Source organism: Coregonus clupeaformis, chromosome 10 (genome assembly GCF_020615455.1).
Source record: "Coregonus clupeaformis isolate EN_2021a chromosome 10, ASM2061545v1, whole genome shotgun sequence".
NCBI lineage: Eukaryota > Metazoa > Chordata > Actinopteri > Salmoniformes > Salmonidae > Coregonus > Coregonus clupeaformis.
In genome coordinates this window covers 48,318,346-48,332,309 of record NC_059201.1, presented here as the reverse complement: position 1 = coordinate 48,332,309, position 13,964 = coordinate 48,318,346, and the positions used below count along the sequence as shown (strand labels likewise).

At 47.4% G+C, this 13,964-nt stretch overlaps 1 protein-coding gene across 1 annotated transcript; it reads left to right on the top strand.

The window, feature by feature from the left end:
- Positions 1–284: 284 nt before the first annotated feature.
- Positions 285–13,563, top strand: LOC121575455 (ataxin-7-like protein 2). The gene is made up of 11 exons (XM_041888584.2): positions 285–464; positions 1,753–1,821; positions 3,707–4,040; positions 4,262–4,423; positions 4,574–4,683; positions 4,953–5,035; positions 7,416–7,630; positions 7,722–7,893; positions 9,978–10,099; positions 12,104–12,974; positions 13,139–13,563. Exons 1-11 carry the CDS (start codon positions 335–337, stop codon positions 13,154–13,156), a joined length of 2,286 nt encoding a protein of 761 aa, XP_041744518.1. The 5' UTR covers positions 285–334; the 3' UTR covers positions 13,157–13,563.
- The last annotated feature ends 401 nt before the right edge of the window (positions 13,564–13,964 follow it).

The following is a 13,964-nucleotide window of genomic DNA, read 5'->3' as shown; positions in this document are numbered from 1 at the left end:
AGGTTGTTGTCCTGGCACCACACTGCCAGGTCTCTGACCTCCTCCCTATAGGCTGTCTCATCGTTGTCGGTGATCAGGCCTACCACTGTTGTGTCGTCAGCAAACTTAATGATGGTGTTGGAGTCGTGCTTGGCTCCGCAGTCGTGGGTGAACAGGGAGCACAGGAGGGGACTAAGCAGGGACCCCCTGCTGTTTGCCAGTTGTTCACTTTAGTTCTGCCCTGCAACGTTTCAGACTCGACAGCTACGTGCGGTAGTTTCAGGAACGCGCACGCAGGGACTTCCCATCGCTGTGGTGAACGCGGAATATGACGTAAGTCAGTTGCCGAGCAGTGATGATGGCGGTGTGTGAACGCGCAGTAAAAGTAATGGCTGCTCTGGAACAGCGGGTGCCTAGTCTCGATGATTTCGTGGGCCAAAGCTGGAGCGCCTGGGCTGAGAGAGCTGGTGTGACTGCGTCGGAAGGTAAGGGAGCACTTTGGCATCGGTATTGTCAGATATCAAATCGATTGGCCATTCTGTTGAGGTTTATTTTCGTGGAAACGGGCGGCAGCCATAACCATGTTACCCAAACAAAGACCCTGCTGGGTCCTAGCGCTGGCTGGATAACATGTTGCTCTCTCCCTGGTCGTAGCGGTCGGCGTCTTCCCAAAAAATAAGTGATAATTGTGTCTATTTGATCCTCATTATGTATTTTTATGTACACATACACACGTCATGGCCATCATTTGACAGTATTTTCTAATTACAGCGTTACACGCCCAAATAGAACTGTGGCCCTACACAGCGGAAGGCGGCTTGCATTAGTTGTAGGGATGGTTGGGCGAGCAACTTCTTGCCATGGAAAGCTAGCAAGCTAGCCGTATTAGCAATGAAGCTAATAATGCTAACAGGATGATACCAATGACTGGATGATACAGACACCGGCGACGGAGGAGTCTGATGCTGTTGACACCATGTAAATGATAGTCTAGATTGTTATTTCAGGGCGAATTTCGAACTATTCTCGATTTATGTTGTTGGAAGCACTGTGGATTCGAGTCACAATACATTTGTTTGTTTGTTTCAAGACGAGATAAGTGTCTTCACAGTTCCATCAGTGTGTGTGCGTGCGCATTCATTGTCTGGCACCTCTCCAAGTGCTACTCTCTCCCTAACTTTCTTATAAACCAACAATTATCTCGCACAAAATGAACACGATTCCAACAGTAAACACACGTATTAGGTCAAAGATCATGGTCATAGCCTAAATCAAGCACAGCAACAGACAGAGGTGCCAAATTCACCATGCAAAATGAAGTCACCTATCCAGTTTTCTTCTAAATGAACATTCATACTGAAAGGGAATTCCCATCTATACATCCTGTATGGCAGCTGTAATGTGTATCTTTGTGATCTGTTGTGCAAGTTACCAGTTGTGAGACAGGTTCTGATCGTGACTTCCTGTCTAGTCAACACAGACAAGGGGATTAATTTTAATAATCTAAAATGGCTTTCCCTTCTCATCTCCTCCCTGTTATCCACTCATGGAATAACTAGACTGGCAAAGGTGTCCGTCTTCCATGTTGCTTTCACTTGACCTGCCTTTCAGATCATTGCGGATCAAAGGAAGAAGAGGCGATGGAGGAACCACCTCTTGACTATTGAGATGCACCCAAAGCCTACTAGCCTTGCATTTGTATCCTGTGTGCCTTGTCCCCTCTGGTGACATTCCCTGACCACTGCACCTCAGTCACAGAGTCTCTGTTTTCAGGCTCTGATGGAGATGACTGCAGCAAGAATGGGAAGAAGGCAGCTGAGGCAATGTCTCTTAGGAAGGAAGGTAAGTCTTTATTGGGTTGCATGTTGGTTACATCCTTCATACTAAGGTTTAGATTGGCATCGAACCTTACTATCCAGGTCCCCTAGCAACAACGGACACAGCCTCTGCACAGAGTGTGTGTGTGTGGCTCCAGATTTGGCTCCTTCTTCCAGTGCTCCCCTGGGTGTCTTGTCTTAACAGCTGAATAGGGTGTAGGGTTGGGGGGCACAGGGGGGGCTGCTGCCTGCTAGGGTCTCTCTGTATTTAGGTGCCCTTGCAACCAGGCTGGCAGTCTGACGTGTGTACCTGTTGGCCTGCGTGTGTTTCTCAGGGTGACATAGACACTGTGATGTGGGTCGTTCCACCTCAAAAACCACAAGAAAGAGGATTTAGACACCCACCATCTCAGATTGTTCTGAAATTGTTTTTGTTACCAAATTAATGCAACGTTGTTTTGTTGAAATATAATTTGATCTCTGATAAATTAAAGGGATACTTGGAGATTTTGGTATTGAGGCCCTTTATCTACTTCCACATAGTCATATTAACTTGTGGATACCATTTTTATGTCTATGTTCAGTATGAAGGATGTTAGAGGTAGTTTCACAAGCCAAGCATGCTAGCAGATACCCATGGACTTCCAGTCATTGCACTAACGCTAGTTTATCAAGTTTATTGGTCGTTTGCACAGTTTAGGAGGTTTTATAGCGGGCGCAGCGAAATTATTACGTTACTAGCTCCTAACAATGCAGTAAAATGTCAAACAAGTACGCAAATAATTAAAAAGTAAAACTTTTTTTTATCAAGAACAGTGGGGCGAATCCAATTAACAACCCAAATGGCACTGTAGCATTAATCAAAATGTAATCTATACGTATGTACACCAGGAGAATTTACACAAGATATACTAAGAATATGTACAGCAGTAGATATATTAGTGAGCTATGTCAAGAATCCAGTATATAAATAAATATGTGGTGTGTATAAACAGTGTAACTACAATACAATGTACAGTAGTAGATATATTAGAATGTGCTATGTTAGGGATACTGTATTTAAATACAGTGTGAAACGGGAAGTGTCCAGTGGTTCAATGTCTCTAACATGTGACAAGCGTTGGCTTTGAGTGTTTGTATGTGCGTGTGTTTGTGAGTATGAGGTGTGTGTGATGGCTTGTGTTGCTGTCATACCTGGTCCATAGACTACTTACAGGGTAAGGAAACCAATGTTATTTTGTAATTTGGGTGAACTATCCCTTTAACAATGAGGGGGGGAGATTCTTTTTAAAATAATCACCTAATAGCATGAACAGCACCATCTAGTGGTCAGAACCTAGTAGGATGTAGGATGGGACCCAATAACTTCAATGATTTATTATTTGAACAGGGTGGAAAAAACATCACCAAATTCACTGAGAATAAATGAAATAGGATGAAGAAACAATACTCCGAGCCGCAGCTCCATACTCCTTGTCAGACATAGAGAACTGATACTATATATCGTTGGGGTGGGATTGGCGTGGGCTGTGGGGGGTCTATAGATGGCTTTTGGCCACTTCTTTAGATTCCTGCTGTCTTACTCATTGTTAGAATAAAGTTTGGTCCAAATTGGATATTAGCAACAATCATTATTGAATATTATGAGTCCTATAAATTAAAATGGCCAATTAGGTGCAATCAATTAGCTTCATTTCTCAGAGATCTAATTATATTTCAACAAAATAATGTTTCCAGAATACTTACCTTATCTGTTTCTAACTACAGAAACCATTTCAGAACAATCTGAGATGGTGGGTGTCATGGCTTGCTGAAATGACATGGAACGACACACGTGTGTCTATACATGCTTTCCCTGTATGTGTGATTTCTCACCTGTTCCTCCTCTCACTCTCTCCTACCTCCTCCAGACATGTCTATCTTCGGCCACTACCCGGGCCAAGATGACTTCTACCTGGTGGTGTGTAGCCACTGTGGCCAGGTGGTCAAGCCCCAGGCCTTTGAGAAGCATTGTGAGAGGAGACATGGCCCTCTGAGCAAGCTGTATGCACGCCTCCGCTCCCCCCCTCCAGTCCCCCAGCAGCGCCCCCGCCACAGCCACTCCCCATCTTCCACCCACGCAACCTCCTCCTCTTCCTCCTGGGAAGGGAGGGGGCAAGGGACCGGAGCACCTCGAGCAGCCCCCCCATCCCCATCCACACCGCCCCACTTCAGACACACCAAGCCCCCCAAGGATGTAGTACGGTAAGAGGGATGGATAGATGAAGGGGATTCAGGGCGGGGGTTGAGTAAGAGGATAGGTGTAGTAGTCTTTGCCCTATTATTTTCCTTTTTGTTTAAAGGGGTGAAAACCATTGTATCCATAAACACCTGTGAGATTTATTGGTAACATTTATTCTGATGATTCATTTCCATGTTTTAAACATTTGACCATGTTCTCGCTCTGTTTCTTTTTGTCCCTTCAGCCACTCCACCCTAGATAAGAGCCCCCACAGTGGTCACTCGGAGTCAGCTGTGTTCAAGCAGCCTCCACCCCTGGAGCCTCCCCTGAGCTCCCCACCCCCCTCCCTCAGAGACCCACCCTGGCCCCATGGAGACACTCCGCCCAGCCGGCCCGCTACCACCCCGCCCCTCCGGCCCGCTACCACCCCGCCCCTCCGGCCCGCCACCACCCCGCCCGTCCGGCCCGCCACCACCCCGCCCGTCCGGCCCGCCACCACCCCGCCCGGCCGGCCCGCCACCACCCCGCCCGCCCGGCCCTCCACCTTCCCGCCCAGTCGGCCCTCCAACAGTGAGAGGACAAACACCCAGAGGAAGGAGGCCACATCGGCCCCTACCCTCCCTGCCCACCTCCGTGGACCAAGACCCTACAACAAAGTGGCCTCCAGTGAGTCTTTCCTTTAATCTTAGGTCATACAGGTTTGGGTCACTGAGATGCAATGTATTTTTTTAAGAGAGATGGGCCTCCCCTTCAGGACCTGTTTGTTGGGTGAAGAGTTTCTTAAATAGAAGAATGCTAAAATAAAGTGACATCATCTTTTACCAGACTAGTGATCAGAGAGGAAAGGGCACAAAGATAGGAAGCTAATTTAGACTGATTCACAGCCGTTGAGTCTGATTGCTATTAAGACACTCTTCTGTTCCGGTCATCTCCAGGGAGAGAGTGTAATCTAGACAAGCACTGCGGAGTACTAGACCCTGAGAGGAAGAAAGTCTGCACTCGTCTCCTGACCTGCAATGTAAGTTGACACACTCTGCATGTTAAACCTCATCTTCCTCCTCCTCTATCCCAGTGTCCTCTCTTCTTGGCCCAGCCATTTCCTCCTTGCCACCTACAGTATTCCATCCCTTCCTCTTCATTTCCCCCCCTTTTTTCTCTCCTCTTTTTTTCCCTCCTCTCCCTCTTCCCCACCTCCTTCCCTCCTCTTCTTTCTCCCCCAGCCCTCCCACTGTTACGTATTCAGTAACCGGGTGACTGAAGCATTGGAAAAAACGACTTCTGTCCTTAATGCTTTTGACCCAATTATGTTCACTCAACAAGAGTCTGTACAGGATGTGAAGTTTGGAGGATTGTGACTTTTCCCATTGTTCACTGCTGTCAGATATCTTGTTACAACTGTTAGAATTGATCTACACACGCTGGCTCCTCCATTGTGGGTCCAACTGGCAAGAGATAAAGATCCTTTCCCAATAGAAAGACAGTCGGTGATATACCAAGAGTAATAACTGTTTCTTTTATCTGTGATGATTCAGCGCCATAAGGAAAGGGGAACTGTCAGACACAGATAAGAGACATGTCTAGGTTATTACTCCAATGATAATGATCTCCTTCAAAACTATTAACCCATATATAACATAGTAATTACTTCCATTCATGACGTCACATCAGGCATGTATTTCAAACATAGACACTTTTAAACAAAAGGGATGACATATAACCTCCCGAGTGGCGCAGTGGTCTAAGGCACAGCATCGCAGTGCTAGCTGTGCCACTAGAGATCCTGGTTCGAATCCAGGCTCTGTCGTAGCGGAGACCCATGGGGCGGCGAACAATTGGCCCAGCGTCGTCCAGGGTAGGGGAGGGAATGGCTGGCAGGGATGTAGCTCAGTTGGTAGAGCATGGTGTTTGCAACGCCAGGGTTGTGGGTTCGATTCCCACGGGGGGCCAGTATGAAAAGTATAAAAAATTATGTATGTACCCACTGACTGTAAGTCGCTCTGGATAAGAGCGTCTGCTAAATGACAAAAAAAACAAAAACAAAAAAACAGAGAAAAAACAAAATGTCGAGTAGGCATAATTGTGCCCTTTTAGTATGATGAGGATGAATCATTTCGCTCCATTTGACACTCTCTTTGTCCTACACTCATGTCTCTCCTATAGTCTACACTTCAGCTATTCATTGCTATGGCAGCATAATACACTAGTTGTCTAAATGTCATGTTGTTTCGTGATTGTGGGGTTGCCATAGTATTTGAAAGGTTATCCATATAAGGGAAGGTGTATTTTGTGTAGGGTATTGAGGACATTGTAGAATAAAAAATTTCCCCTCGTCCTGGAGCCCCGCTGGAGTTAGTGGAAAAGACAAACCTACCTCCTCCTTTCCTTATTAAAATCACTGATCTGACATGACTAGGGAGGTGAAGGCAAAGTAGTGGAAACCTTGCTTTCACCCACCCCATGTTAGATCAGTTATTACTTCAAGTTAAGATGAGGCTTTTGGCAAAGTACTGAGCTGAGAGCACAGGAAGGGGTTGTGTGTGTGAACGGCTGGCTGCTGGTTTGTCTAAAAGAGGAACCTAGCCGCGTCTCTCAGCGCACAGAGGGGTCACGTGTAGGCAGGAGCAGATATGACCCAATTTTTACAGGAAAGGGAAAGAATCTGAGGAAAACTGCTTCCCTCCCTCGCTTCTCGTTCAGAGACGCCCACACTGGATCTTCCTTAATGTCTAATTGTCTGCTGTACCAGGGCTTATCCTCCCTCTTTAGTAAGACTATTTAATAGAGCAAACTTTTGACATCAGCGGTTATACCTACATATTTTTCATGAAATCCAGGCTCTTTTTAAATGCTTTCTACATATCGCTCATATTATGGTTAAGGTTCTGCTTTTCTGAGGGATTTCTGATGCTTGTTTCCTTCAAATCATCTCTCTCCTCATAGTTTGTTACTCCCCTAAACAGATTTGCTCAGGCTTATGTTGTGTGTGATTCAGGTCATCTCTAGCAGCACAGTTCAAATGCTAATGAATCCCACCATGTCTCAGACCCATCTGTGCCTGAGGATGTGAGAAGATGGTGATTAGAGAACAGATTTACCCTAGAGTTAGTGAACTAGATTGAAAAAGATCACTACAGACCGTCAGTGGTTATCAGGACTTGGCTGTCATAGGGGCTGGGTGCGATAGTTTTCCCTCCAAAACACAAAGGAAAGTTGGACAGCGTCACCCTATATTCACCACCTATATTCACCGCACTAGGACTATTTTATCATGTCTATTCGGATGGGAAGTATAGGCTGATGCGTTTTGAATTGACCAAGTCACCTTTGTGTGTAAGAAACAGAAATTTTTTGATAAATCAATCAATCATTTATTTATTGTTTTCTCTCCCTGTCCTTAGATTCACTCCATCCACCAGCGGCGGAAGGTTCTTGGTCGGAGTAAAAACTTTGACCAGCTTGTGGCCGAGCTGAAGACGGGGGCCCGGATCCGTGAGCAGGGGGGTCAGACCCAGGAGGGGAGCGGCTCTGGTCGGTCCCCCAGCCCAGAGGCCCCCGAGGACCCCCCAGCAACCCCCCACTGCAGGAGACCCCTCACCAACAACCCTGCCTTCAGGTGGGGGGGACTTATGTTATCAGATGTGTTAAAATCATAGTAAAGGTACTTGTGGTAGATGTGGACAAAATATTAACACGTGTGTGTTCAGTCGGTCCAGGGCATCTTCAGAAAGCGCTCCAGAGGACAAACCTTGTCAGGAGGACGGTAGCGCTCCATCACCCCTCACCCAGGGGCGCATATCCAGCGACGAGAGCGAGGGAGAGGGGCCTGAGGAGCCATCCGAATACCCTTCCTCCTCCTGGCACCCCAAACCAGCTGCGGTAAGATTACAGGGTGTCATCAACTACTCCTAGTGTATTATCAGATGTACAAAACATTAAGAACACCTGTTCTTTCCATGACATAGACTGACCAGGTGAAAGCTATGATCCCTTATTGATGTCACCTAAATATGTCACTTGTTAACATTTACATTTACATTTTAGTCATTTAGCAGACGCTCTTATCCAGAGCGACTTACAGGAGCAATTAGGGTTAAGTGCCTTGCTCAAGGGCACATTTACGTCATTTAGCAGACGCTCTTATCCAGAGCGACTTACAAATTGGTGCATTCACCCTATAGCCAGTGGGATAACCACTTTACACTTTTTTTTTTTTTTGGGGGGGGGTAGAAGGATTACTTTATCCTATCCCAGGTATTCCTTAAAGAGGTGGGGTTTCAAATGTCTCCGGAAGGTGGTGAGTGACTCCGCTGTCCTGGCGTCGTGAGGGAGCTTGTTCCACCATTGGGGTGCCAGAGCAACGAACAGTTTTGACTGGGCTGAGCGGGAACTATGCTTCCGCAGAGGAAGGGGAGCCAGCAGGCCAGAGGTGGATGAACGCAATGCCCTCGTTTGGGTGTAGGGACTGATCAGAGCCCGAAGGTACGGAGGTGCCGTTCCCCTCACTGCTCCATAGGCAAGCACCATGGTCTTGTAACGGATGCGAGCTTCAACTGGAAGCCAGTGGAGTGTGCGGAGGAGCGGGGTGACGTGAGATAACTTGGGAAGGTTGAACACCAGACGGGCTGCGGCATTCTGGATGAGTTGTAGGGGTTTAATGGCACAGGCAGGGAGGCCAGCCAACAGCGAGTTGCAGTAATCCAGACGGGAGATGACAAGTGCCTGGATTAGGACCTGTGCCGCTTCCTGTGTAAGGCAGGGTCGTACTCTCCGAATGTTGTAGAGCATGAACCTGCAGGATCGGGTCACCGCCTTGATGTTAGCGGAGAACGACAGGGTGTTGTCCAGGGTCACGCCAAGGCTCTTCGCACTCTGGGAGGAGGACACAACGGAGTTGTCAACCGTGATGGCGAGATCATGGAACGGGCAGTCCTTCCCCGGGAGGAAGAGCAGCTCCGTCTTGCCAGGGTTCAGCTTGAGGTGGTGATCCGTCATCCATACTGATATGTCTGCCAGACATGCAGAGATGCGATTCGCCACCTGGTTATCAGAAGGGGGAAAGGAGAAGATTAGTTGTGTATCGTCAGCGTAGCAATGATAGGAGAGGCCATGTGAGGATATGACAGAGCCAAGTGACTTGGTGTATAGGGAGAATAGGAGAGGGCCTAGAACTGAGCCCTGGGGGACACCAGTGGTGAGAGCACGTGGTGCGGAGACAGCTTCTCGCCACGCCACTTGGTAGGAGCGACCGGTCAGGTAGGACGCAATCCAGGAGTGAGCCGCGCCGGAGATGCCCAGCTCGGAGAGGGTGGAGAGGAGGATCTGATGGTTCACAGTATCAAAGGCAGCAGACAGGTCTAGAAGGACAAGAGCAGAGGAGAGAGAGTTAGCTTTAGCAGTGCGGAGAGCCTCCGTGACACAGAGAAGAGCCGTCTCAGTTGAATGACCAGTCCTGAAACCTGACTGGTTTGGATCAAGAAGGTAATTCTGAGAGAGATAGCAAGAGATAGCAAGAGAGTTGGCTAAAGACGGCACGCTCAATAGTTAAATCCACTTCATTTTTTGATTTTGTCCTAGCACTACACAGCTGATTCAAATAACCAACTCATCATCAAGCTTTGATTATTTGAATCAGCTGTGTAGTGCTAGGGCAAAAACAAAAAATGTGCACCTGGGGGGGTGTACAAGCTGGTGTACAAAACTGAAAGTAAAAGTTTCAAAAACGAATCTTAAGAATGAGAAACATAGAAATAGCGCACATAGAACAGATCTACTGCTTCTTAGACTTGCTTTTAATGAGAATGACAGGGGGGTCACTCAATAGGTGTTCCTAATGTTTGGTATACTCAGTGTAGATCACTGGAGTATGGTGACCTTTTCATAGCTGTAGAATGCAGAGATGTTGCCAGCATTGACTGTGTTAACAGTCTCCTAACCCGCTCTGTCTCCTCTCCTCTCCCTAGGTGTGCTCGTTTGGAAGTCATGAGATGAGTCATGGTGTATACACCTTTGACCGAAGGCTCCACCACCTGCGGTCGGCACTCAATGCCATGGTGGAGCAGCACATCAACGCCCACCTCTGGAAGTAAGATTATTTTTGATGTGTGCCCTGTGGTAACTTCCTACAACAGGGTTCCCCAACTGGCGGCTCGCATCCCGAATTTGGCACGCAGGTATTTTTATTTGGCCCCCCAAGTAAAAATCCATAAAAATAATAATAATAATCCTCATTTTGGGGGGGGCTTGAATTTTTGTTGTTGAAAATAAACAGTAAAAACACCAGGAAATCAGCTCCAAGTGATTTTAATTTGGGAAATCTGTTCCCAAGTATTTCCATGCATAATAGAGAGACGTGATCATATACAAATGTTAGCAAGGTTTGAAATTATGTTTTAGTCAAATATTATATCTGTTTGGGATTATTGTGGTCAATTTGCAGTCTACAAATGATTTGTAATTATGTTCCGGCCCCCCGACCATCCGCGCACGGCTGAATCTACAATGAATTCGGAAAGTATTCAGACCCCTTGACTTTTTCCACATTTTGTTAAATAAAATAAAAAACAGAAATACCTTATTTACATAAGTATTGAGACCCTTTGCTATGAGACTCGAAATTGAGCTCAGGTGCATCTTGTTTCCATTGATCATCCTTGATGTTTCTACAACTTGATTGGACATGATTTGGAAATGCACATATCTGTCTATATAAGGTCCCACAGTTGACAGTGCATGTCAGAGCAAAAACCAAGCCATGAGGTCGAAGGAATTGTCCGTAGAGCTCCGAGACAGGATTGTGTCGAGGCACAGATCTGGGGAAGGGTATCAAAAATGTTCTGCTGCATTGAAGGTCCCCAAGAACACAGTGGCCTCCATCATTCTTAAATGGAAGAAGTTTGGAACCACCAAGACTCTTCCTTGAGCTGGCCGCCCCGGCCAAACTGAGCAATCAGGGGAGAAGGGCCTTGGTGAGGGAGGTGACCAAGAACCCGATGGTCACTCTGACAGAGCTCCAGAGTTCCTCTGTGGAGATGGGAGAACCTTCCAGAAGGACAACCATCTCTGCAGCACTCCACCAATCAGGCCTTTATGGTAGAGTGGCCAGACGGAAGCCACTCCTCAGTAAAAGGCACAAAAGAGTTTGCCAAAAGGCACCTACAGAAACAAGATTCTCTGGTCTGATGAAACCAAGACTGAACTTTTTGGCCTGAATGCCAAGCGTTACGTCTGGAGGAAACCTGGCACCATCCCTACGGTGAAGCGTGGTGGAAGCATCATGCTGTGGGGATGTTTTTCAGCGGAAGGGACTGGGAGACTAGTCAGGATCGAGGCAAAGATTAACTGAGCAAAGTACAGAGAGATCCTTGATGAAAACCTGCTGCAGAGCGCTCAGGACCTCAGGCTGGGGCGAAGGTTCACCTTCCAACAGGACAGCGACCCTAAGCACACAGCCAAGACAACGCAGGAGTGGCTTCGGGACAAGTCTCTGAATGTCCTTGAGTGGCCCAGTCAGAGCCCGGACTTGAACCCAATCGAACATCTCTGGAGAGACCTGAATATAGCTGTGCAGCGACACTCCCCATCCAACCTGATAGAGCTTGAGAGGATCTGCAGAGAAGAATGGGAGAAACTCCCCAAATACAGGTGTGCCAAGCTTGCAGCGTCATTCCCAAGAGCTGTTATCGCTGCTAAAGGTGCTTCAACAAACTACTGAGTAGAGGGTCTGAATACTTATGTAAATGTGATATTTCCGTTTTTTATTGTAAATACATTTGCAAACATTTCTACAAACCTGTTTTTGCTTTGTCATTATGGGATATTGTGTGTAGATTGATGAGGAAAAATAACAATTTCATCCATTTTAGAATAAGGCTGTAATGTAACAATGTGGAAAAAGTCAAGGGGTCTGAATACTTTCCGAATGCACTGTAGTTGATGATCCCTGGTCTACAAGGTCTGCTGGTACAGCAGTTTGTTATAAGAGCGACGTAGTGCTGTTCGAGCACCATCTTCCTTATTGTTTCCTCTCTGGACAAAGTATTACATTGTAGTTTTCTGTCTATGTAATACAAGTATATTATCTCTGCAGGAAAATACCTCAAGCGTCAGACCTCCAGTCCCAGAGTCCCTCTGCGAAGAATATCCCCTTTTCCTCCTCCTCTTCCTCCCTGCATTCTAAAGTCAGGACAGGAAGCCACAGCACCCCCTCCCTCAGGCCTTCCTCCTCCTCTTCTTCCTCCCACGGACCAAGGAGGGAGACACGCCTACAAATCTCCTCCCACTCCACAGCCATTAACCAATCAGAGGACTCCAGTGGTAGTGGCAGCCAAATTGTAGCCCCAGTGCCCCCTCCTGTCCGTCAGGCAGGCCCAGGGCGGCCACCAGGGCCCGGGAGGCCCAAGAACCCAGTGGGGCGACCCAGCAAGCAGCAGCTGAGACTCAGAGAGGAGGCTGCTGCCACCGCTGCTGCAGCCCTCCGTAAACGCAAAGCCCCGTCACAGGAGGGTGAGCACTCCGGCCCAGACAGGAACTCTATCATCCTCCAGGACCGGGGACGGCCCCCCTCCACTTCCTCTAAGACTGCCCCGCCCACCCCTCACAGCCAGACCAATGGCACTCTCTCCCCCAGCGGCAAACCCCGCCCCCCGCCATCCCCCTCGGAGCCCCATTCGCCAGCGGCGGCCTGGGCGTTTAAACGGACACATCCAACCTCTGGACACTCTTCCTCCCCACCTGACCCTCACAGCCGAGGGGTGGACTCAGGACTGCACGGGAGGGGGGCGGCGGGGTACGAGCACAGGGGGCTGGGCAAGAAACGCAAGGGGGGCAGCAGTGAACCCTCGCCCCCCTCTAAATTGCACCGCCTTCCCTCCTCCCCTCGCTCCAATTTCTACCCCTGGAAGGACAGTAAGGGGGGAGCGCTGCCTGATGGGTTGAAGAAGAAAATGGGCACACAGAAGGTGGGTTCGAGAGCAGTTGTTATTCCTCATTCATCTTACTACGTATGATTATTTTAGGAGTACGTTATATACATATGGTACAAATGATATTGTATGTAATGTTGTCCTAGTTTTTGTGACTATAAAGCAGCCATTTGACTGTAGTCTTCCTTCTTTCTCCACAGCCAAAACTGCACCATTAAGAGTGCCTGCCTTACAAGCCACTATGAGGGAGACAGCCCTGCCTGCGTAGTCAGACATCACAGGACTCAAGAGATGTGTGTGTGTGTGTGACTGGATATTCAAGCCAATGTCGATGTGTGTGTGCAGGTGCGTATGTCTATTGAAGCCTATATGGGAATGAGTGTACAGGTGTGTGTATGTGAGAGAGGGTGCTTAAGACCAATACAGTATGAGCTATGTGTTGTTCAGTTCCTGAGTTGGGTGTGTGTATGTATGCGAGTTTGCAGTTGTTGGTGAGTGTGTGCAGGACAAAGGTGAAGTGAATTTCTATGTATGAATTTATAAATACCTCAAGACCTTCTGGTTATGCTGCTAAATGAATATGTTGGTTTATAAAAATTGTTTAAAAATATCCTTTACACTTGAAGTTGTGGCTTTTCTTTTATGAGGCTGGTATAGGAAGAGGGAGGGGGTCACCAGATATTATTTTTTGCAGCCTTGATATACCAGATCATATACAACCATGTCAGTCTGAGAAATGATCTCACTGTATTGTCTAATTACTGTTGTATGAAGACAGTATAGAAGTGACAGACCAGTAGCTTTGCATCAAGGTTTGGACAGGGAGAGCTGAGGTAGCCTATTATGCTCAATGGACTGCATTCCTTCACGCCATGTTAATGAAATTGGGGCCACTCCTTAAAAAAAAAAACTGGAGTAAGAGGTGTTTTTTTTACATGGGGTGGATAGACAAAGGTACTGTATTATAAAGGCTATTCACGTGTGTGTGAAATTAGTGCAATGCGCGCTCTTGATTCCCTATCGCCC

Bases quoted from the DNA above. Each gene is read 5' to 3' on its own strand.
- LOC121575455 (XM_041888584.2), top strand. From the start codon at position 335: ATGATGGCGGTGTGTGAACGCGCAGTAAAAGTAATGGCTGCTCTGGAA. The intron at 465-1,752 runs GTAAGGGAGCAC...CTCTGTTTTCAG, and splicing joins TGGTGTGACTGCGTCGGAAG to GCTCTGATGGAGATGACTGC. The intron at 4,424-4,573 runs GCCCCTCCGGCC...CTTCCCGCCCAG, and splicing joins AGCCGGCCCGCTACCACCCC to TCGGCCCTCCAACAGTGAGA.